The 25,894-nt window shown below is 36.1% G+C and overlaps 1 protein-coding gene across 2 annotated transcripts in view; it reads right to left on the reverse strand.

Moving 5' to 3' along the window:
• The window catches only part of cwf19l2 (CWF19 like cell cycle control factor 2), a 139,410-nt gene that overhangs the window by 20,116 nt on the left and 93,400 nt on the right, over nucleotides 1-25,894 (reverse strand). For both annotated transcript variants that reach the window (XM_039744194.1, XM_039744193.1), the window contains exons 13-16: nucleotides 17,890-18,099; nucleotides 5,781-5,897; nucleotides 5,372-5,527; nucleotides 1,075-1,155 (exon numbers count right to left, since the gene is read on the reverse strand). In XM_039744194.1, coding sequence (XP_039600128.1) covers nucleotides 1,075-1,155; nucleotides 5,372-5,527; nucleotides 5,781-5,897; nucleotides 17,890-18,099 — 564 coding nt within the window. The remainder of the gene's footprint in view (nucleotides 1-1,074; nucleotides 1,156-5,371; nucleotides 5,528-5,780; nucleotides 5,898-17,889; nucleotides 18,100-25,894) is intronic.

Genomic DNA, 25,894 nt, shown 5'->3' on the forward strand with positions numbered 1-25,894 from the left:
TTAATAAGGTATATGTTTAATTCTAATACAGAAGCTAAGGTGTCATCACAGCTAATACTATTTTTACTGTAATTTAGAATATTATTTTAAAAGGATACTCTATAAGTATAAATATCCTTTGGACCTTGGTACAAAATGGAATCACCAAGTACTGCAGATGCACATTTGTTATGAAGCTCCCTTGACAAAAAAAGGTGGAATCCTCATGTCATTACATGGGATCTGCTTTCTTAAACATACATAAAGTAATATAATCCTCTGTGGGAACACTGCATGGATGACCACTACTTAATAAACACTTCTTCAGGATAAAATATACACCACCAATAGTGTGTCATCTAATTTTTGATTAAGTGGAAAAATCATAACCTGCCTACTATAATACAATGAAATTATAAAAAAAATACATGATCGTCCCTCATCAATGCCAACAGGACTAGCCAGCACTTACTACAGTAATTATTTAATTCACTTAACTACCAAAAGCCTTCTAACCATCCATGCATCTTCTGTATGTGTTCATCCAGGGCAGGGCTGTAGGGCAGCTAATATTTACAGTGGCCCTTAAAAATACCATCATACAGTTATGTGTGTTTTAAACAAGTAGTAGAATGGAGGTATTATTAAAATATTGGTGGCAAACAAAAAAATATCAGTAAAGAGCATCTAGCGATAGATAAAAATGCATATAGAAACAAAACCTATTCTTTAAATATTTTCAGTTATTGGGCTTTACAGATTAGGAAGAAAACCATATGGTTTGGGAGTAATGCTGATGTTACTGAAGAAGTTGCTGTAAATACAATTTTTCAAACTGAACACAGAAAGGTGCAAGGCTGTTCATAATGACTATATAAATAAATGTGGAGTGTAGCAAATTCATCTGATTATCCTAGTAGTCTGCTCAATTCTACAATAAATCACCAGCCATAAAAAAAAGTGTCAGACCTTTCTTGGCAACCCTTGAACAATCTGCTTGGCACTGTCTTAACAACTGACACAACAAACTTTTCACTGTGTAAATAATATCCAGTTGGCAAGGAAATATTTTTAACAGAAAAAAAAACTACTTACAGCACGACGAACATCTCTTGAAGAGAGATCAATCACCTTTTTATTCATAGCCCATTCTTCATCAGACTCCATTATAGCTTTCTGAAAGTAGATAACTTTGGATCTGAGAAATATTTTCTTAAGACGTACATTAAATTAATTTATAGTATTTATTCATACATGTCTTCACGTTACATGAGGCATATCACCATGAACATATACTTTATAGAACAACTTTAACACTTAAGATGAGCAGATACTATAATCATTTATCCACTTATTATACTGTACTTCTAAGTCACTTAATCAGAGTTAAAAGATTCATTATGCTGATTTCTGTAGTTTTGGATCAACACAGGAATTACACCCTTGATAAAAAAATACACAAATAATCAGTCACAATGAAACAATATAAGTTGACCATTAACATAGTATACAAGTCTTTAGGATTTGAATGGAAAACTGAACTGCCCAGTTAAAAATGTTTTAGCCATTAGAAAATGTCAGGGGTGTTCCATGGCAAAGATCTAGCAATATGTGACCCTCAAACACAAAGACCTAGAAATATACCACACCCATACCAGATGCACTTCAGATGAGGTCATCCACCTGTAGCTAAGCATGTTCGGGCCTGGACAGTGCTTGAAAGGGAAGCTATCTTGGAAAAGCTTGGGTTGCTGCTGGAAGAGGTATTAATGAGACCAGTAGGGGGCTTTTACCCTGTGGTCTGAATGTGAATCCCAATGCCCCAGCTGTAAAAATGGTGCCGTCCTTTAGACAAGACTGAGGTTCTGACTATCTGTTGTCATAAATGATCCCTTGGCATCTTTCATAAAGAGCTGGGTGTACCCCAATGTCCAGGTTAAATTGACATCCATGGCCTAATAATTTTGGCCCCCTAATTATCCCCTGTCTTTAATTGGTTAGTCCTCTCACCACCTAACAGCTAATATGTGATGAGCATACAGGAGCAAAAATGGCTGCCATCGCATCATCCAGGTAGATGCTACAAATTAGTGGTTGTTGAAGTGGCTCCCCACTCACAATTAAAAGTGCTCTCAGTAGTGAGTAAAGCGATGTGGAAGTGTAAAGTATTATTATTATTATGAAGCTCTGACAATAATAATGTGGCAATGCCAACGTATGTAGCAACACCAGGAGCTTAACTGGAATATCACTTGGAGTTGTAAAACATATTGGTCAAAATTGTAACCAAGTGATTACTCCAGAGGGCAAGATAAATAGGCAGATAAAAATGAAGAACTTCTAATCTATTAAATGAAGACCTTGAATCTGAACACAGCATTTATGAGAGTACTGATGACCAGCATACTTGGTAAAGGTTGTGCTGAGCCTTAGAACTAGAAAAACACCCAAGTACGGCAGTGAAAATCCCAGGATTAAGGTCCTTGAAGTTGCAGAGATGGAGCCTAACCTGGGAAATGGTCCTTGGCTGAATATTAAAGCCTTCTTATGGCCAGACTTCCATGGAACATAAAATTAGAAAGCAAGTTGGAAACAGCTCAAATGTCAAGAGGAAGACAAACGAGAAAAAACGAGGGTTTGGATATGTAGAGTACTTAAATGTTTTAATTCAGTGGAACATCAGCCAACCACACAATGTAACAGACATAATGCAAGAGTTATGTAAGAAGACTCAAAGAGACAAAGATTTGTTTTCGTCAGTGTGTGAATTTATTTTGTTTAGCTCTCCCTCTAGTGAATTACTTCTAATAAAGGACACTTTTTAATTAGTCTGTTATATATTCTGAGTTTGGGCACAGTTGAAGCGATGTACCTATTCTTCACAAAAATTAAAAAAAATACAGGATGTTATGTTCTCAGCTGTAGATGTCCATTGTTTATACAATAATCGTAAGGGTACTGTCCAGTAATATTCCACTAAAGGACAAATCTCTCATATCACTTCTGTGTAATAGAAATTTTAGTCAAGAATGTACCTTCTAATAATAGATTTAGCTACATCAACATACATTTTAAAAAGAAAGACATGTTTGTAAATTTTGCTGCTAAAACGTACCACAGAATGATCACTGGCACATGTTTTATTATTAATGCTATGTAACAAAAAATGTTATCAGCTGTAAGCAAGGTTTTTTTTCTGCATTTAATATTTAGACAGCATGAGCAGTATTTTTTATATAACAATGTGAAGAAAAAACAAAAGATTTTTTTTTATTTTATTAAATGAGGCAAGATTGCTATAATTAGGTAGTAAAACAACTCCTGTTCACTTAACATACAATACACTCTTAACAAAGCAGATTGCTGTAGTAAGCAAAAAGTCTAAATGTGATACATAACTAAGATTGGACACCATACACCACCTGACACCAATCTTGAGTCTATACTCATAAAATTTCACTTTATGAACATGTTATTGCATTAATAGCTATTCATATTGTGCATGGACGTTACTAACCCAATGGGCTTCAACATTTAATTTTTAAATAAACACTGCAAAACAGTAATTTCATCAGCTTGGTGTAAGTTAACTCAACTTTGTGTTTCAAGTTTCACCCTGCTTCTACATCAACACTTGCCAACTTATAAAATACCGATTTCTTAAAACATTTTGAATATTAATTATGCAGAAGCAGAGCTGTTGAAGTTTGGGCTTCTTGCCTAAAGCTGCAGTTCTACTTTATTCCTACAGTGGTGTTTATTCATCTTATCGATGATTTATTTTGTGCTTTTCAATTCCTTTATTGCCTACATAAATATCTTGTTCTACCTTCCTTCATCACCCAATTTCACATTTTTACATCTACACAAAATTCTTAACTACTACCTACTCAACATTAATTTTGTACTTTTATTTCCAAATTTGAAACATTGATTTGTTCTGATTCACTGGTTTTCTATTGTGAGTCTCATGACTGCTCTCTGAGCATGGAAAAATGTGTATCGTCTGATAAGATGGATTTAGCACATGGAGTTTATGGCTTTGTAGTGGCCTTAGGGTGGCTTATATGTAGGAGTGACCAAGACACAGTGCACTTGTGCTTAAGTTTTACTACCAATGTATACAAAACAGTAAAAACCCCTTTTCAGTTCTGCTGTCCAAAAAATGGATGAATAGACAAACAGAGCTTACAGTTGTGAATGTGAAATTGAAACAGTCACTGGCAAGCAATTATTTGACTCTCAATCACTTTCTTACTGGTCATTATATGACAGGTTGTAAGATCATTTATGTTAATTAAAATGCCTGGTGGGAGCTGGGCAGTCTCGTGGCCTTGGAACCGCTGCAGATTTTGTCTTTTTTTTCTCCAGATCCCTGGAGTTTTTTTTTTTTTTGTTTGGTTTTTCTGTCCTCCCAGCTATAGGACCTTAGTTTATTTTTTGTTACTTAGTATCGCCTAATGTTATTTTTTATAAACTATTCTTTTTTCATCTTATAAAGCACTTTGAGCTGCACCATTTGTATGAAAATATGCTATATAAATTAATGTTGTTATTGTTGCATGACTTAAATGTACACAGATTTACAAGTTTTCATTAAGTCATTGTTTTTTCTTTAAATTGTAAACATATTTTGTAAGGTAACCTGATGACAAAAACATAGAGATGAAAATAATTTTTGTGAAATATTTTGTTGTATGTATTAATATTAGCTTGATTTAGTTTAAATTTACTGTCATGTGTACAAAGTGTAAGAAAATTCTTACTTGCAAACCACCCAGAATACAAAAAGGACAAGTAACACAGCATCATTAAAAGCAAAATCAGATTATTACTGTAAGCAAGAAACATCTGCAGTTCCCAGAAAGAGTGGATTTGACTAGCCTTATGATCGAGGGATAACTATCATCATCTTGTGCTGAAAGAACTGGTGGTCATGAGTTATTTGCCAAAATGCGTATAATTACTGAGGTCTTTAACAATAATGTTTGTCTCTCGATGGCACCATGGGTTATACAGTATATTAACAAAGCTCTGTAGTGCTTTGAGGTCCTGTGCTGAACAGGTGTGAAATCATGATGTAATGCACCTACTCAGGAGCAACTACACTGATGGCACCAACTAGAGTTGGTGAGCACAGACAGAGTCAACTGAGGTTTCCTGAAACATTTGAGTAAATAAAGGCACTGTTAAGCCTTCTGAAAGCAGAAGAAATGTACTGTGCCTATTTCAGGTCAACAGTGGTGGCACATTTAAGAAATTTTAACTTTCTCACTCTCATCTAAATGATAATGCCAATAGATGGTCTACCTTACTTTACTTTTCAAAAAAATAATACATATAATGGCTTTATGAGGAGGTGCGCAGTTACAGTTAAATCTTAACTCTTTACCTTGAAGTAGATAGGGGCCATGTCCCCTATTTCCCTTGGAAGTGGAATGCATTCATACACCATATGCCGTCTTTGTTTTGGGTTCATGTGAGTCTCCAGGAAAACACAGTCAAGTCCTTTATCTTTAAAAGCTTCTACTAAGGATTTACGAAAAGCCTATTACAAAGAGAATCAAAAGCAGGAACTTTAAAAGTTAAAAAGATGTTAGAAGTTCTTGGTAAACAATATGAAATATACAAAAAAGGTAATATTAAGATAAAAAAGTAGTTTTGATACACCTTCTTATTAACAAAAAAATAATTCAACATATTTTTTAACTTCATCCTCAGTTGCTTATATACAAGCAACAGCAAATACAATACAAAGCATGTGTGTAAAATTAATATATTAACATTTTACTCATTCTTACCTGAATTTCCTGCCAAATGTCTTCATCCAAAGAAGTTGCCGCAGTGTGGTGTTGAAGAGGAACTATTAAGCAGTGACCCTCGACCAGCGACACACAATTAGGTAGACATAAATATACCTGATTTAGACAAAAAAAAACAACAAAAAAAAAACAAAAGGTAAACAAAGCTATTTTCATACTAGAATGTAGCAGTATTTTTTGCTTTAAGATTTTTTTACTTTTAGCTTTTATTGGTTTTCATTTTTTTGTTTTATTTAGTTTTTGTTTTTTTAGCAATTAACTTTTAGTTTTCTCATATTTTATTTGTTTTGTTTTAGTCACCAAAACATATTAACATGGACACTTATTCTGTAAGTCTAAAAACACAGTTTTCTTTATAGTTTTTAAAATTTGATATCATTCATCTTGTATACTTGTCAACTTGATACAAGAACATGCAGTGCATACAGTTTTATCATTTATGGCAGAGCTCAGTTGTCTCATTATAATATGACTGTTCAAGGCTTCCAGTGTAATCAAAAAATGCAAAAATCGAAAAACCACTATGTACCGTTGTCACTTCTTACATTAACTTGAAATAACTTTAATCAAAATGGTTATTTAATTTTAAAAACACTATCATTTTCTTTTGTGCAATTCCCTTTGCGAGCAGTAACAGAATTTGCACACATACACTCTTTTATGCCATATTTAGCTTTGATATTTACTGGTGCTATGTCATCTACTCTTTCCAAACTTTGGAAGTGTATTTTTCTAAGAGAATTCAATACTTGAATGGTGTAAATAACATAAATATACACTAAAGTTTGACATTTATATAGTGCATTTCGGTACATCTGCGTTAGCAAAATCACAAAATGTGCCTGGCATAAGCAATAGGCAATTAATACTTTAATAATGTTCTGTTTTTGCACTGCTAATGCCTTAGTGTGCTGCATGTATGCTACAGTATTTCTTTCTAGGCACTATTTTACTAGATGCATGGATGCAAGCAACTTTGCTCATAAAAATGTTTCATAAAATAGGTCTGCACAATGGGACTCAAGGCGGGAATAAGTCTTTGAAGAAGCCATTGACATATTCACGCAAAGAAAACAACCAACACAAATACACCAACTGCAACAAGGCTAAGAATAAAGCCTGTTTCAAAATATTATCTGTAGTATATGACTGGATTAAAATCAATAATTTATTTATTGGTAGCTCCTACTGGGTTGTCTGCAGCACCCCTCTGGATTCTCTTTTCTTCTTTAGTATGTGTGCATGATTGAGCCTGGCAAGGGACTAGCCTCTTAACCATGTGGGTATCTCATGAGATCCTAAATTCTGCGGATGTACTGCATTTATTTTTTATGTTATTTTATTTATTTATGTAACATTAGATAGGAATGATATCATTCTATAGGTCGGCTTCATCTGCCATGGCGATACCATATGTTAACAATACAATATGGTAAACTTTGTGTCACTGTCTTAAGAAAACAACCCACAATCGGAAACCAAAACTACTCATTAATAAAGTATATTGGTTGCATAACTGGTGATAATACATATAAACGAAATAATGGACAAATACATTAAGGTAGCAACCCTCTCAAATAACATTAGAATAACTAGGGATAGTTCAACTTAGCATAAAGGTCCTAAAATGTCATGATGCTGTCCCCAGGACTGGCAGGGCCACTTGGAAATGGTACAGCTGTTGGGAAATATTAAAGCATGATCTATCAATTTTATTACACTTGCCATAAATAATTATGGAGACAATATGGCATGGGTCCCACTCGTCTCATCAAATTACCCCTTTAATTTCAAATGGTTACATTTCCCTGTGGCTGTATGATTTACCATAAAAATAAACAAGGCACAGGGCAAGACCCTTTGAATAGCTAGAGCAAATCTCTTGTCAAACTGCTTCTCTCATGGGCAGCTTTACGTTGCTACCTCAAAGGTGACCAGCAGCAAGAATTTGTTTATTTGTGCCTCTGATATCGTACAGTAAAAATCACACTTTAACAAGAAGTATTACACTTACTGCATCCTTATGAATTGGTGTGGTATCAATCAAAATTAAATGAAAAGGCAATTTATCATTATTATAAAACACCATGGTACTTCTTTATGTAAAGTGTCCTAACTAAAAAATATGTTACTATTAAACGTCTGAAATTGTTTAAGAGACCTATTGAGAGCTTTTATAAGTACAGGCAAAGAATGATAAATTGTAATCTTAAGCTTTCACATTACAACTGTGACTATTTTTTTTCCTTCATTTTCTTTTTACTTTTCTGCACATCATATACTACCTGAGTTGTATTTTCTTCACAAGAATCAGAAAAAAACTATAATTTTGAAAGTTGAAAGTAGTGAAAAATGTTTATCCTTGATAATATAAATTTTCTAATAAGATTAAAGAACAAAACTAATTTGTTTAGGCTAAATTCAAACATATTGATAAACTATATAGGTTGAACCAACTGACATATCAACTTTAATCTGTTACTTTGTGAAAAAAAGTATGCATTCTATGACATCTCTGAGCATAAAACACAAAACATGAGTGGGGGATACTCAACATTTGAATTTTTTAATAAAGTAAAAAAGCTACAATTTACAGCAAAGTTTTGAAATAATACCCAGATAGCACCAGATAAAACAGTGAGTTAGCAAATATGGTTCAGTTTACTTTAAAAACAGAGGCAGAATTATTGGAACTACTGCGTCACAACTTTAAGAATGTGGATTTAATCCCTTCAAATTGGACAGCAAAAATTACAAATGAATATGCTTAAGCGGAAAGTTAAAGGACTGAATATCTCAGCCTATTTAATTAGCTTTATCATCTCAATATTTAGAACTGTTAACTGTTCTTAACAATCGTAAAACTATTTTCAGAAAGAACAGATTGAACCTATATTTTATTCTGATCTCCACTTTTGGGATCGACACTTATAATATTCCAAATGATTTCTCATTCTGATATCTCAACTTAAACATATAGTTGATTCATTAAGTATTCAGACTTCTTCACTTTCAGCACATTTTACTCTGATGTAGATTTAAATTAAAATTGTTAAATTTGTCATCTTTGCCAAACAGGATAGGATGCACCTCTACACAATATGGAGTGCAACAGCAAAGGGTCTAAAATACTTATATAAATGGGAGATTTCAGTTTTTGATTCTTATTATATTTGCAAACCTTTCTGAAAACATGTTTTTACTTTATTATTATAAGTTACTGAGTGTACAGGAAATTTATCAATTTAAACTTAAATACACAAAAAAACAAATTGTGCAGAAATAAAAGGGATCTGAATAGTTTTTGAATCCACTGTAAAGATTTACTTTTTTTGATTTAAAAGACAAGGGTGCCCTCTTTTACAACTGTTTTACACCAATACCTATTAATTACACTCTATGCATTTGTTCAAAAGTGTGACTGTCTGGGAATTCAGAGAAGAAAATCCAAACAAAATCTTTCCATGTACACAGATATATTCAATTTGCTTCAAAGCATTCATATGTAGCTTACACTCACTTATGGGTACTTATTATTTCAGATGAAACTATTTTCATAAGGTTTTCAACAGAAAATTTTCAAAGCAGCAAAAATGAATTCAGAAAGTTAAAAACAAAAGATATAATTCACAAATGTAATTGAGTAAACCTTTGTAAAAATGATGGGAAATGGAGTTGAGAAAATACCTGGAATGATTTGAAATACAGAATATTAATGGGGAAAAGGGGTGCTAAAAAGTTTAAAAGAACAATACACAACAAACAAACAAACAAATCTGTGCTTTACTCTTCATCAGAGTAGAGCTGCTGCTCCTCCACATCGAGAGGAGTCAGATGAGGTGGCTCGGGCATCTGATCAGGATGCCTCCTGGACACCTCCCGGGTGAGGTGTTCCGGGCATGTCCAAAGGGGAGGAGGCCCCGGGGAAGACTCAGGACACGCTGGAGGGACTGTGTCTCCCGGCTGGCCTGGGAACGCCTTGGGATTCTCCCGGAAGAGCTGGAAGAAATGGCCGGGGAGAGGGAAGTCTGGGCCTCTCTGCTTAAGCTGCTACCCCCCGCGACTCGACCCCGGAGATAAGCAGAAGAGAATGGATGGATAGATGGATGGATGGACTCTTCATTAAAAATGTAAACCATTTTCTTTTCTAAACAGTTGCTTTAATTAGCAATACTACTGATTTAAGGTGCTCAATAAAGCCTCTGGATTGGAGTCAGACTTCACTGTCAGAAGAAACACATTACTATATTTTGTCACTTAAACCATTAACCAAAAAACAACTCCAATTTTCATGTCTAAGAAAGGAATTATTTGAATTCCATTATAGATAGATAGATAGATAGAGTCCCTGACAAAAGTCTTGTCGCTTCTCTATTTTGTAGAAACTCCTGCTATTAACCTGACTTTTAATTAATCAACTGGTGTTAGAAATAGCTCATTTGAAAAGCTAAAGCCCTCCCAAATGATGTTTAATGCACTGAAATAAATTAGTTTCACTGAAAAAAGATTTATCATTTAATCAAGACAGAAAGGTCAAATTTGGGCAAGACGAACGTTTTGTCGCCTATACAGAAAATTAACAACTTTACTGCAAATCCAAAAATATGTCAGCAAATTAAGTAGTGGTGCTGTGAGATCCAAATTTAATATCTTGTATGACTTCCATGAGCTTGAAGGACAGCATCCATGAGGTTTGGCAAGGATTCATACAATTTATTGATGAAGTCATCAGGAATAGCAAAGAAAACAGTCTTGCATGCCTCCCAGAGTTCATCAATATTCTTTGGTTTCGTCTTCCATGCTTCCTCTTTTATCCTACCCCACATATGCTCAATGATGTTCATGTCTGGTGACTGGGATGGCCAATCCTGGAGCATCTTGATCTTCTTCGCTTTAAGAAACTTTAATGTGGAGATGGAAGTATGCGATGGAGCACCATCCTGCTGCAGAATTTGGCCTTTTTTATGGTTGGGAATATAAGAGGTAGCTAAGATTTCTTGGTATTTTAGACTATTGATGTTGCCTTCCACCCTGCAGATCCCTCGCATACCCCCATACTGGATGTAACCCCAGGCCATGATTTTGCCTCCACCAAACTTCACTGTTTTCTGGGTAAATCTCGGCTCCATGCGGGTTCCAGTAGGTCTCCTGCAATATTTACCTTCTGCCACTTTTTCAGCGTCCATGCTTTTAGCAGGCTGTGGGCCTTGGCAAATGCCACACGGTTTTCAATTGTCTTTTGTGTAGTGCTGGCTTATGGGCACTGGTTCGACCATGGAGGCCATTTCGAGACAGAATCCGACAAACTGTTCTGGTTGACACAGGGACTTCAGGTGACCAGGTCTCGTGGAGCTCTGCTACAGTGGAAAATGGGCTGGCCTTGGATTTTCGAGCCAACAAACGGTCCTCTCGAGCAGTTGTCTTACGGGGTCTTCCTGACCTGGGCTTGTCAAAACGTCTCCAGTCTCTTCAAATCTTTTTTTATCCTCTGAACTTGACGCTGAGACACATTGAAGGTGTTTGCCACATCAGCAGTGGATTTGGTCTTCAGCCTCTTGATAATCAACACTTTAGTCTCAGGGTGAATCTTAGGCATGTTTGCAGAGGTCTAGTTGCAGTTAATGTGAACATCTAGTGTACTGGGGTTCTTTTTATACACACCTAAGACCTAATCGATCCATTATTAGTCACAGTTGAAGCTCATATGACAAGGCGACAACACTTATGTCTTGCCAAAAATTGACTCAATGGGCTTTACCAAGCTGTGAATATTAAAATACTTTTTGTCAGTTTCATTTTGCACTGAAACATTATTACAAAAGCTGATGGGATTAAAATGACCCATTTCTTGTAACAAAATCTTGATTAGAAATATATTTTAGCGGCACTTCAGGTCAATTTGTACACAAGCGACAAGACTTTTGTCAGGGACTGTAGATAGATAGATAGATAGATAGATAGATAGATAGATAGATAGATAGATAGATAGATAGATAGATAGATAGATAGATAGATAGATAGATAGATAGATAGACAGACAGACAGACAGACAGACAGACAGACAGACAGATAGATAGATAGATAGATAGATAGATAGATAGATATAGATAGATAGATAGATAGATAGTTTTATTAATCCCAAGGGTAAATTCACATACTCTTAGCAGCAGCATACTGATAAAAATAAACAATATTAAATTAAAGAGTGATAAAAATGCAGGTAAAAACAGACAATAACTTTGTATAAGGTTACCGTTTACCCCCCCAGGTGGAATTGAAGAGTCGCATAGTGTGGGGGAGGAACAATCTCCTCAGTCTATCAGAGGAGCAGGACAGTAACTGCAGTCTATTGCTGAAGCTGCTCCTCTGTCTGGAGGTGATACAGTTTGGTGGATGCAGTTGATTCTCCATGATTGACAGGAGCCTGCTCAGCACCTGTCGCTCTGCCACAGATGTCAAACTGTCCAGCTCTGTGCCTACAATAGAGCCTGCCTTCCTCACCAGTTTGTCCAGGTGTGAGGCGTCCCTCTTCTTTATGCTGCCTACCCAGCACACCACTCCGTAGAAGAGGGCGCTCGCCACAACCGTCTGATAGAATATCTGCAGCATCTTATTGCAGATATTGAAGGACACCAGCCTTCTAAGGAAGTATAGTTGGCTCTGTCCTCTCTTGCACAGAGCATCAGTATTGGCAGTCCAGTCCCATTTATCATCCAGCTGCACTCCCAGGTATTTATACGTCTGCACCCTCTGCACACAGTCACCTCTGATGATCACGGGGTCCATGAGGGGCCTGGTCCTCCTAAAATCCACCACCAGCTCCTTGGTTTTGCTGGTGTTCAGGTGTAAGTGGTTTGAGTCGCACCATTTAACAAAGTCCTTGATTAGGTTCCTATACTCCTCCTCCTGCCCACTCCTGATGCAGCCCACGATAGCAGTGTTGTCAGCGAACATTTGCACGTGGCAGGACTCCGAGTTGTATTGGAAGTCCGATGTATATAGGCTGAACAGGACCAGAGAAAGTACAGTCCCCTGTAGTGCTCCAGTGTTGCTGTCCACAATGTCAGAACTGCAGTTTAACTAAGTCCAGTCAACTCAGTTCAACTAAGTCAACTGGTCAACTAAGTGTGTCCTTGCTGTTTAAATTGAGTAAAAGAATAACCAACTGCACAATTATAATAGGTATAGAGAAAATGTGCATTTGTCATCATGTGGACATTATTAGCACTAGCTTTGCATTGTTAATTTTTATTTTGGTGGAATATTTGTTATTATTATTATCTTATAACAGGACCGGAGAAAGTACAGTCCCCCTGTGGCGTTCCTGTGTTGCTTACCACAATATCAGACCTGCAGTTGCCGAGACGCACATACTGAGGTCTGTCTGTAAGATAGTCCACGATCCATGCCACCAGGTTTGAATCTACTCCTGTCTCAGTCAGCTTGTCCCTAAGGAGCAGAGGTTGAATGGTGTTGAAGGTGCTAGAGAAGTCCAGAAACATAATTCTTACAGCACCACTGCCTCTGTCCAAGTAGGAGAGGGATCGGTGTAGCATATAGATGATGGCATCCTCCGCTCCCACCTTCTCCTGGTATGGCTTTTGTATAAATTAAGCATTTTTCAAATTTTCCATGTGCTTAAAACTCATTAAAAAAAGTGTTTACAGCGAGCGGGTTCGTAAGGCTGTAGCGTGAACTCTTACAATGTTAGTTTTCTCTGTTCAAGGTTTTTTCAGTGTTATTCAATGTTTTGACATTCAGTTTACTATTACATTGTGCATTTTATGGTATAATTAACTATTTTTGTGCTTAAAAATCTTTAAAAAAATATATTTACATACAGTTTGTATGGTCTGGAATGGATTTATTGTATTTACATGCAATCCTATGGGGGAAATTAGTTCGGGTCACAACCAAATCGTGTTGCGACCAGAGTTTTGGAACAAATATTTGAAGGCTATCAACATCTAGCCAGAGACAAGAGGTCTAGTTTCTTCTCAAGTTCTGCATTTATGTCTACCTGTAAAATGATGAATCCCAGTTTATTTTCTTTAAACTGACAAGCACTTTCAACATTCTTCACTTGGTGGTGGCTGCCTATAGATTGTGGCATGGTTTATTAAAATAACCTTGTAGTAGAGTGCCATTAAGGCACAGAGAACTGGAATCTATCCTAACAGCAGGACTGGGAAGTATGGTCCAAAAAAAACACATAACAAGGTAATTAAAAATTTGGTCAATTAATATGGTATAATGCATTTGTATATTCTATTCAGAGTAAAAAAAAATTTTTAAACACATCTATTAAATATTAACACTTTGCATACAAAAATACCTCACACTATGCTTTTCAAAAGGTATCAACATCAACTATTCAACCTTTTTGACTCAATAAAAGTATAGCAACCTCACTCACTCACACTGCTACCACCAAGAAAACACAGTGCAAGGCAGAGCTTTTCCTGGTAACTTCTTCCTGTTTGCATCAAATCCCCAACCAGGGTGAAGCACACATTATTCTGATCAACAACTTTGAAGAAGCAAGCTCACTTATTACACACAGTTCACATACTAGTACTTGCACAAAGGGATTACCTTAAAACACTAATGCTCCAACATAAAATTACATTTCCTATTTCCTTTCCTATTCATAGACTTTCATGTTTCACGGTAAAACATTTTTTACATTTAAATATGTCTGTAAGTTTTCTATTGATTTTAGCATATCAGCATTTTGTTTTTTTTCTTCTTGAAATTAATGCTGCAATCTGGTATATCGGGTCAAGTTTAAAATATTTGGCACAGGCCAATAATAAAAGCAAAGTTCCATTATAAATATGGTCAATGTGGAGACTAAATCTGAATGGTGAATATTATACAAACTGCTTAATCAACGGATTGACTGAAGCCTCTGATACAGTGGATCCAGAAAGTATTCACAGCACATCACTTTTTCCACTTTTTGTTATGTTACAGCCTTATTCCAAAATGGATTAAATTCATTTTTTTCCTCAGAATTCTACACACAATACCCCATAATGAGAACATGAAAAAAGTTTACTTGAGATTTTTGCAAATTTATTAAAAAAAATAAATAAATTGAGAAAGCACACGTGCATAAGTATTCACAGCCTTTGCCATGAAGCTCAAAATTGAGCTGAGGTGCATCCTGTTTCCCCTGATCATCCTTGAGATGTTTCTGCAGCTTAATTGGGAGTCCACCTGTGGTAAATTCAGTTGATTGGACATGATTTGGAAAGGCACACACCTGTCTATATAAGGTCCCACAGTTGACAGTTCATGTCAGAGCACTAACCAAGCATGAAGTCAAAGGAATTGTCTGTAGACCTCCGAGACAGGATTGTCTCGAGGCACAAATCTGGGGAATGTTACAGAAAAATCTCTGCTGCTTTGAAGGTCCCAATGCGCACAGTGGCCTCCATCATCCATAAGTGGAAGAAGTTCGAAACCACCAGGACTCTTCCTAGAGCTGGCAGGCCATCTAAACTGAGCAATCGGGTGAGAAGGGCCTTAGTCAGGGAGGTGACCAAGAACCTGATGGTCCCTCTGTCAGAGCTCCAGAGAACCTTCCAGAAGGACAACCATCTCTGCAGCAATCCACCAATCAGGCCTGTATGTTACAGTGGCCAGATGGAAGCCACTCCTTAGTAAATGGCACATGGCAGCCACCTGGAGTTTGCCATAAGGCACCTGAAGGACTCTCAGACCATGAGAAACAAAATTCTTTGGTGTGAATGCCAGGCATCACGTTTGGAGGAAACCAGGCACCACTCATCACCAGGCCAATACCATCCCTACAGTGAAGCATGGTGGAGGCAGCATCATGCTGTGGGGATGTTTTTCAGCGGCAGGAACTGGGAGACTAGTCAGGATAAAGGGAAAGATGACTGCAGCAATGTACAGAGACATCCTGGATGAAAACCTGCTCCAGAGCGCTCTTGACCTCAGACTGGGGCAATGGTTCATCTTTCAGCAGGACAACGACCCTAAGCACACAGCCAAGATATCAAAGGAGTGGCTTCAGGACAACTCTGTGAATGTCCTTGAGTGGCCCAGCCAGAGCCCAGACTTGAATCTGATTGAACATCTTTGGAGAGATCTTAAAATGGCTGTGCACCAAAGCTTCCCATCCAACCTGATGGAGCTTGAGAGGTGCTGCAAAGAGAAATGGGCGAAACTGGCTAAGGATAGGTGTGCCAAGCTTGTGGCATCATATTCAAAAAGACTTGAGGGTGTAATTGCTGCCAAAGGTGCATCGACAAAGTATTGAGCAAAGGCTGTGAATACTTATGTACATTTGATTTCTCATTTTTTAAATTTTTAATAAATTTGCAAAAACCTCAAGTAAACTTTTTTCATGTTGTCATTATGGGGTGTTGTGTGTAGAATTCTGAGGAAAAAAATGAATTTAATCCATTTTGGAATTAGGCTGCAACATAACAAAATGTGGAAAAAGTGATGCACTGTGAATACTTTCCGGATGCACTGTACATTAGGCTTAGAACAAAACATTCCACATTCTACTCCTGAGAAGTGAGAAAATGGGCCATTTTAAAGAAAAGAAGTAGGTCATTTTTAATTTAATGACAGCAACATGTCTCAAGAAAGTTGGGACAGGGCCATGTTTATCACTGTGCAGCATCCCCATTTCTTTTAATAACATTCCGTAAATATCTGGGAACTGAAGAGACCAGTTGCTGGACTTTTGGGAGAGGAATGTTGTCCCAATTCTTGTCATATATATTCTTCTAGCTGCTCAACAGCCCTGGGTGGTCTTTGTCCTATTTTCTGTTTCATGATCTGCCAAATGTTTTCAATTAAATCTAAACTGCAGACAGGCCAGTTCAGCACCTGGAATCTTCCACTACGAAGCCATGCTGTTGTAAATATGACATTTAGCATTGTCTTGATCAAATATGCAAGGCCTTCCTGGAAAAAGACGTTGTCTGGATGGGAGCATATGTTGCTCTAAAACCTGTATAAACCTTTCAACACTGATGGTGCCTTTTCAGATGTGAAAGCTGCCAAATCCATAGAAAATCATGCACCCCCACACCATTGGAGATGCAGGCTTTTGTACTGAGCATTGATAACAAGCCGAAAGGTCTCTCTCCTCTTTAGTCCAGAGGATGCATATCCAAGTTTTCCAAAAAGAATTTCAAATTTCAATTTGTCTGATCACAGAAAAGTTTAAATGAGCTTTGGCCCAGACAAGATGGTGGAGGTTTTGGATCATGTTCACATATGGCTTTGCATGATAGAGCTTTAATCTTCATTTGTGAATGGCATGGCTAACTGTGTTCACAGACAATGATTTCTGGAAGTGTTCCTGGGTCCAAGAAGTGATTTCCATAACTGAATTATGCCTGTTTTTAATGCAGTGCCGTCTGAGGGACAGAAGATCACAGGCATTCAATCTTGATTTTTGGCCTTGTCCCTTGCACACAGAGATTTCCCCATAATTTTGGAATCTTCTCATGATATTACTTACTATAGATGATTAGCTTTTCAAAGTCTTCGGAATTTTACACTGAGTAACATTATTCTGAAAGTGTTCCAGAATATAAAGACACAGTTTTATGCAGATTGGTGAACCTCTGTCCATCTTTACTTCTGAGACACTCTGCCTCTCTAAGATGCTCTTTTTATACCCAATCATGTTACTGGCCGGTTGCCAATTAATCTAATAAGTTGCAAAATGTTCCTCCAGCTGTTTCTTTTTAGTACCACTTACTTTTTTAGCCTTTTATTGTCCCCATCCCAACTTTTTCAAGACATGATGATGCCATCATTTTCAAAATGAGCTAATATTTTCATGAAATAGTAAAATGTCTCACTTTCAACATTTTTTCTATGTTCTACTGTAAAGAAAACATGGGTTTATGAGTCACTGCATTCTAATTTTACTTACATTTTACACAGCATCCCAGCATTTTTGGAATAGGGGTTGTAAATATATAACTGAAAATGCTATACTGACAGGGTATGTGCTATCATAATTACCAGCTTAAAGCATATCATACCAATGACGTTTCTGAGCATCACAATCCTAAACCAAATACTGTACCTTTGAACCAATAGAAATGATCAGATGTTTAGGCAGTTCAGAGCTGTCAAAGCAGAAGGGACACTTCTCCATTCTCTCTGCAAGTCGCCTGTGTTCCCGTATAGCTGCTTGTCTATGGCGCTCATCTTCTCCAGAATTGCTTTTTTGAGCTACACTGGAAACAAACATGTCATCCAGGGTGTGGTAATCCCTGTCCAACTTTCCCATTAGCTGTCAAAAAGAAAATAAGTATACTATAAACAACTGCATACGTAACCAGTGCTAAAATTCTAAAATAGTATGGTTAGTTTACGTCTTTAAATAAGCAGATGAAAGAATGTTAAGGATAAATACTACTAAGTACCGAAGAACAGAGCTAAAATACCTTGTTAAAAAACAAATGAAAACCAACATTAACAATTAATTGATTTTGCATAACAGAATAACTAGGTTTTATTTATTTAACAACTCTGTCAGTCTGATGCAAACCTCCGTAAGACATGAAAACAATATGTGTATAAGTTTAAATTGTAATAATTAGCATTTGTAACCTTTCTTATTGCTGAAAACAAGCCTTTTTGTATTTACTACTTATGAATCCATTTTTATACTGATGATTTGCTGAATCACTGTCCCAGAAATAATCTGCTCAACTAACACCTACCTCTTTGAATATTATAATTGACATTCCACTTTTAAGTCCCTAATTCATGCAATTTTAGAACATCTCCAACTCTGCAAGAAAATCTGAGAGCTTGATATAAGAAAGTATGAAAAAGAGAGGCTGAAAACTTCCTACTGAGGAGTGAATTACAATCTGTTAAAAAAACATTAAGCTCTAAATATGTTTCAGTTCATGAAAACTAGGATTTTGGAAATTATTTTTCTCCCTCAGAACACTTAAATTTGAGGTCAACTTAAAGCAATATTTACTGTTGTGACAATATTCTGTGTTCATTTACCTAATTAAGTTATGACACTGAAGGAGAAAGATACATTTGAAAAAGAAAAATGACGTTCATTATTATGATCATTTGGTAAATAAAATCCTAGCTATGAAGCTAAGAAGTAGAAGAAGAATGTCATTTCATCAATATATTTTCTCAACTAGCTCTTTCCAGTAAAGATTTCCCCTTGGGATTAATAAAGTATCTATCTATCTATCTATCTATCTATCTATCTATCTATCTATCTATCTATCTATCTAAAGATAAAAAAATAACAAACATGTTGAAGTCTTGTTCATTTTTCCGTAACAATTTTAGAAATTTCTGGACATTTATAAATGTAGTGGATATGTACTTAAAAGTCACCATTCTAGAGTCAAAACTACCACATTCTCACAGAAGAGCAGCAACATTTATTTTTTTAGCACATTTTCACACAAAGAATGTAGTTTGAAGTGCTTTGCAAGATGTCAAACCCTTTCACCATTTTCATATTTTGTTATGTTGCAACCTTATACTAGTCATTTAAATTATATATATATATATATAAGTCATTTAAATTATTTTTCCCCTCGTCAAGCAAAACTCAATGCCCCAATATCACAAAATGAAAACAAGATTTTAGAATTTTTTTCAAATGTATTTAAAATAAAAAATGTTCACATGTACACAAGTATTCAGAACCTTTAATAAGTACTTGAAGCATCTTTGGCAGCAATTGCAGCCTGGAATCCTCTTGGTTTTAAGCTCTAGACACCAGGATTTGGGGATTTTCTGCTACTGTTCTCTGCAGATCCTCTCAAGCTTTGACAGGTTAGATGGAGACTGTCGGTGAACAGCTATTTTCAGGTCTCTCTGAAAATGTTTAATTGGGTTCATGTCTGGGCTCTGGCTGAGCTACTCCAGAACATTCACAGAACTGTCCCCAATTCACCACCGAGCTTGTCTTTGTGCTTAGGGTCGTTGTACTGTGGGGAATGTGAACCTTCAGATTTGTATGAGGTCCAGAGCAAACTGGAGCAGGAGTTCATTAAAGATATCTCTGCACATTACTCTGTTCTCTCAATCCTGACTAGACTCCCAGTTCCTGACACTGAAAATCAAACTCACATCTTGATGTTGCCACCACTATGCTTCACTCATGGAATAGTATTGAAGTATAGTTATGTGAAAATTAGGCTCTTGGTCACCACTCCTCCAAGGCTCTTTCTACCTTGATTTCTCAGTTGTCCCAGGCAGCCAACTCAGGAAGAGTCGTGTTTCTTACATTTAAGAATTATAGATAATACTGAGATTCTGGGTATCTACAATTCTGCAAAAAAAAATATTTGCAGGCATCCCAGATCTGGGTCTCAAAATAATCCTGTCACTGAGGTCTGAAGACATTTGCATTGACCTCACGACTTGGTTTAGCATTATCAATTGTGGGACCTTAAAAAGACATGTGTGCCTTTCCTAATCACGCCCTGTGAATTAAATTTACCTCAGGTAGACTCCAAACAAGGTGCACTGACATCTCAATGATGATCAATAGAACTGAAATGCGCCTGAGCCATATTTCATGTGTCACAGCAAAGAGCCATAAATATTTGAGTCAAGGTGACATTTTCAGTTTTTCATTTGTAATAAATTTGTAAAAAAAAATGTAAAATCTTGTTTTTGCTTTTGTAATTGGAGATATTGAGCATTGCATAATGAAGAGAAAATATGAAGTTAAACCAATTTTAGCATAAGGCTGCAACATAACAAAATGTGAAAAAAGTGATGGGTTCTAAATGCCATCTGAATACACTGTGCATATACCTGTATTATTACTCTACTACTTGAGTCTGTTTAGACTTTAGAAACAATAATTGCTCTTAACGCCTGAATGACAGTAGTTAGAGTAATACCAGACGGCTTAAAAGTGTGATATACTACTTACACATACTTATTTTGCTCATCTGGAAAAATCTTAAGTGACCTTCTACAACTGTGTGGGAAAATAATTTCCTTAATATCTCACACTGGAAAATATCAAATTCTATTCTCAATGAACTATTCAAAACATCTTCAGAATTGGCAAGGACAAATGAGTATAATTCTAAGTAAACATACAGGGCTTGTGCATAACTTCTTTATTCCTCCACTATTCAAAAATCTGTTTTAGATGGCACTTTGTTGGGTGTAGACTTGAGTGCCAAGTTCTCTTTGGAATGTTTATTAAGCATATTTTATTTTTACATATCAGATTGAGATGTGTTTTGTCATGTTTTCTGTTCAAATAAATATTAAGTTTGTGTATCCAAATGGAGTCCTCAGTGCATGCTAAGGAGCCCTCTTCAGAAATAATAAGGAAGCTTTATAGAAATGCCCATGTACCATCAGTGATTTAAAGACAATCTCAAATATGTGCACATACATACATAGAAGAAGAATATATAAGTTGGGACAATCAGTTTGTGTCTCTTTGAATAACTTATCATGCCGAAACTGCCCTCATTAACATGTCTGAAAATCTGGATCAATTTAGGTTATGATCTGGAAAAAGAAGTGCTTCTATAAAACTGTAAGAGACAATAACTACTTTCATGTTTATGTTCTATTATCCTTTAAATGAGGAACTTATTTGGAAAGTAAGTACATGTATAATAAACTAAGAGACATCAACGCCAAGATATTCTCGGCCTCAGAAAGCAGTTAAAAAAACACAGGGAAATGAACAACGAAGAAAGTACTTTATACCTAAAGATTTCAAGGAAAATTCAAAAAGAATACAGACATCATTGAACAACAAAGTCTATCAGCTTCTCTCAAGGTAAGAATTCATTATAGCTTTAAGTTGAATATGATTATGGTGTCCCTTTAACATTAGATGAGTTTAAGCAATCTGCAGAAAAGAAATTGCTGCATGCAATACAGGTCAACCAATTTTAATCATGCCACTTAAATGACAGGGACCATTACTAAAGCTGCTGTTCATGCATGCTATTAATATGGATGGACTTCACCAAGGGCAGAAACAGTGCTTCTCATCAGTTTAATCCTCATAGCTGCAAAAACGACATGCTTATTGACACAGTTTGAAAAATGCTTAGGGAAAACTGGTGAAAAACAAATAGTTTATTTCTGTATTGTCTCAATGGGAAATTCATGTAGAGGACACTAACCATTGGGGAAATTTATTTTACAAACACACCAAATTTCTCTGATGCACACATTTTATAACTTTGCCCCATGTATACTGCTGGGCAGGAATTACATGGAATGCTGTACACTGTGATTCTTGTCTCTGTAGTTGATTTTTTCATTTTCTGCATTGAAAAAAGCAATCCGTAAAGTGTTTGCCAGTTTGGGCACTATCTTGATCCCAGATCTGGACAGGAGGGTGTGGTAAGTGCGGTGAAGGACCAAGTCGGAGTTGACTGTTTGCCGATGTCTGGGTCTTCTCCTATATAGGCACTGTTTAATAAATGTTTTGGGGTAGACATTTGATGTAAACAGACAAAAAAAGATAATGTCTATCATTCTTTTTTGTGTCCATTGTATTACAATGGGTGGTAATCCTTTTGAACAAAGTCCTAACACAACTCCGTCATGTGATGAAGGGTGGTTGCTGCAAAAGTGTAGTATTTTCTCTGCATAACATTACTTGCAATAAACGCTTGTAACTAAACTGGCGTGGTTACCTCTTTCAATAGAAATGTCAAGGAAACTGATGCATTCATTTCTTTTTCCATTGTGAACTGGAATGTAGGTAATACTAAGCTTCGATAACTGTGAACAAGCCGTAGCCCAGAGGAGGGCACTGTTGGTCCTGAAGGGCTGTAGGTTTTCGGTCCAACTCAATTGTTTAATTAGAAGGCCATCCTTTCCAATCTCATACCTAATTTAAATGTATGGCTTGTTAATCTGCAATGTTAGATTTTTTTTCTGTCCAAAGGTATCATCCAAATGATTTGAAGCATAAAACGGATAATTTTCAAATCTTAAGTGTTTTATTAAATCAAAGGGTTCATTATGAATCCACACAGGTGTAAATGGAAATAAGTTTGATGTAGAACTGCTGGCTCTTTTGTCATGTGCATCTTATTGCTAATAAGGATCCATTAAAAACAGTGAATTCAGCTGTTTAAGAATGAAATAAGTAATTAAGATGGGAGAACCTGAACAAGGGAGACCACTAAAATGAAGCATCAAAATGTCTCTTGGGCAATAAGTGCTTCAATAGCAATAATTGACTTCTCATTATGAAAATGGGTTGGAACAAAAACCTGCAGCCCTCTAGGACCAACATTGCCCACTCCTGCCGTAGCTCTTAAGTTAATTAAGGTCTGGGACCTTTGCAGTACCCAAACCTTTGCATTTTGCTCCTTCCCTTTTGTCACTGTGCAGTTGTACAAAACAAAAACAATACACCAATCTTGCATAAAATGCTGAAAAGAAACATTAACATTATGCCTCTTGGTGATCAGTTCATCTTCTGCTCATTTAACTATTCACAGTAACAGATCATTTTAAGTAAGGGTGCCCATACTCTTGCATGCCACTGTATATATAGAAACAGAGAAAAGAAAGGATTCAAAAAGTTTGAAAAGATTAAAGGTCACAGAGGTTCTCTGCATATAAACTATTCTAAGGAGATGAATTGCATATAAAGAAAAATTCATTCAGGTGTTCAAAAGAGCTAATAAAAATCAAAATTCAGGCCATTCCCATCTACATTGAATGATCAATGTAAAAAGCCTAACTAAACCTAATTTTTCCTTGATTGCATGCAACTGTTTATGCAGTAGGAGGTTACATATTTACTACATTTGCTAATGAAAACAAAAAAGCCACATGTACAGTATTTTTGGAGTCAACAGTAACTGTACGACTTCCTTCATCAAGCAAATATTATAATATAATACATATAACTACAAATTACTAGATACAATGTAATATATGCCTGAAGTTTATAATTTTCAAGCATTACATTTTTTGATAACATACAACTGGGTCTTTTCATGGACTGGTACCCTTTCCAGTGCTGGTCCTTGTCTTGTGCCTACTTCTGCCTGGACAGCCTACAGGCCTTTGCAATCCATTAATTTAATTATACAGTTTTAAGAATATATATTATTTTAAAAATATATATTATCATGCTATAATTGTGCCAAAGATAATGTCACTTTTTAAATGCTAACAATTTTTCTCTTTTTTAAGTTTGAATGTAAACAATCAAAGTTTGAATGTAAACAATCGAATAAAAGTGATTAGTAGGCATCTTCCTAAGACTCGGCTTAACACTTAAAAGATAGCAAATCTCACCATCCTAGAGCTTAATAGAAAAACAGTGATGCAGGAAGTGGAATCTGCAATGCCTGCCGTTTTGATCTGAGTAGCTATGGAGACAGTGACGTCTTTGGAGTTTATTAATATTTGTCCTAAAGGAATGTGTTAGTTTTATGATTATATTTTAAATAATGGACAATTATAGCCAATATAAAAGTCTACATGAGGCATTTTTCATTTTAGGTAATACTTGTTCAGTTTCAGAAAAAACCTAACAATTGTACAATTTCCTATACATATATTACACTGAATGCAGACTTCACATACTATAGAACATGGCTAATATTCTTTTTTTGACAAGAAAATAACACAATGCAGTGAAAGGTTTTTAGTTTTTTTTTTCCTGGCTGAATAAACGACGACAAAGTTGCAACTATTATAGATTATTATAGAATGTGAAGGGTTAAAGAAAATATTATTGAAAACACGTGAATATGACCTTGAGGAAAGAAATCTTTTCCTTTCCATTTCTAGTTTATGAATGACTTTCACTTGAAACAAACAAAAGATTTATTTTTCAGAATATTCTTTCAAATAAACATGCAGAATACACTTAATTTACCTTTTTTTTTTTTTTACAATTCTCACCTTAACCGACACAATCACAAACAGTTTAATTAGGTTCTTACCAATACTCATTTTTTATGAAGTAATCATCTTACTTAATTTTGTTCTCAGCAAATGTTTACTTTTTCAAATAAAATCTTATGAGGTACCATGAGGTTGTTCAAAAAAACCACAGAACACCCTTTAAGGGGTGGTAACTGCCGCTTTACAGTTAAGCCACTATATGGTCTGTGGTGGTGCATAGTTTTAAGAATAAAAATCATTGCAGCTCAGGCTTGTTGATATATGTGCATGCTCCTACAAAGTTGTGTGCCCTGGAGTCTATTGTGGGGAGATTGGCTGATCACATGTTTACTTGGGATCGGCTGCACCCACAATGAATAAAGGGCCTGAATAGGAAAAAGAAGAGAGAATGAATGGAAAGAAAATAAATCAAGGAAGTAAAGTGAATGAATCAAGTTGGAATCCAGTGTCATCAGAAAGTGGCAAAGTGGTCAGGGGAAAACCCTAACGAGGAGCTGAACAGCACAGAGCAGGCGTGATCGTGGGCTCCTAGGGATCCTGCAGACACCAATGGAGTCACGCTCAGCATATCCCAGTCAACACTGAGGGAATATTACCGGGACAAGAGTTGTGAGAGGACCACTTTCGTCAGGGTCTTGGCCCCGGGAAATAAATGAGCATGGCAAGATGAGTAAGACAGGCACGGGGAAGGAGACAAATGCAATTCAGACCATGACTTTATCCTTCATTTTAATGGAGTATTTAATGGTATTTATGTGAACAACTTGTAGCACTTGATTTTCTTGTTTAAACAAGACTATTTTTTAACATGTCACCATTATTGTTAATTGGCAAAGTTTGGCAATGAACTTTTTACAGCAAAAATGCTATAATTGCCAGTGACTTTGTTTGGCAAATATTTTCGTAGAAATTCACCTTGTAGCTCTCAGAAGAACATTTTTTCCCTAGCTTCCCATATTGCTTTGCAAGGCCAGCGTGCATCATACAACATGTATGATGTCACAACCTAAGCGGTACTCTAGCTTTCCACCTTGTACGTGTATATTATGAGTACTGCCACCACATATTTAACACTGATCCTGGAGTGCAGGCAGTGCAGTGTTGCAGGGCTAATTTGCATGGATAATTGGCTATATGCCATAACTATGATCTGAAATAAGCCTTAAAGGAGT

The sequence above is a fragment of the Polypterus senegalus genome, chromosome 2, assembly GCF_016835505.1.
Source record: "Polypterus senegalus isolate Bchr_013 chromosome 2, ASM1683550v1, whole genome shotgun sequence".
NCBI classification, from domain to species: Eukaryota; Metazoa; Chordata; class Cladistia; order Polypteriformes; family Polypteridae; genus Polypterus; species Polypterus senegalus.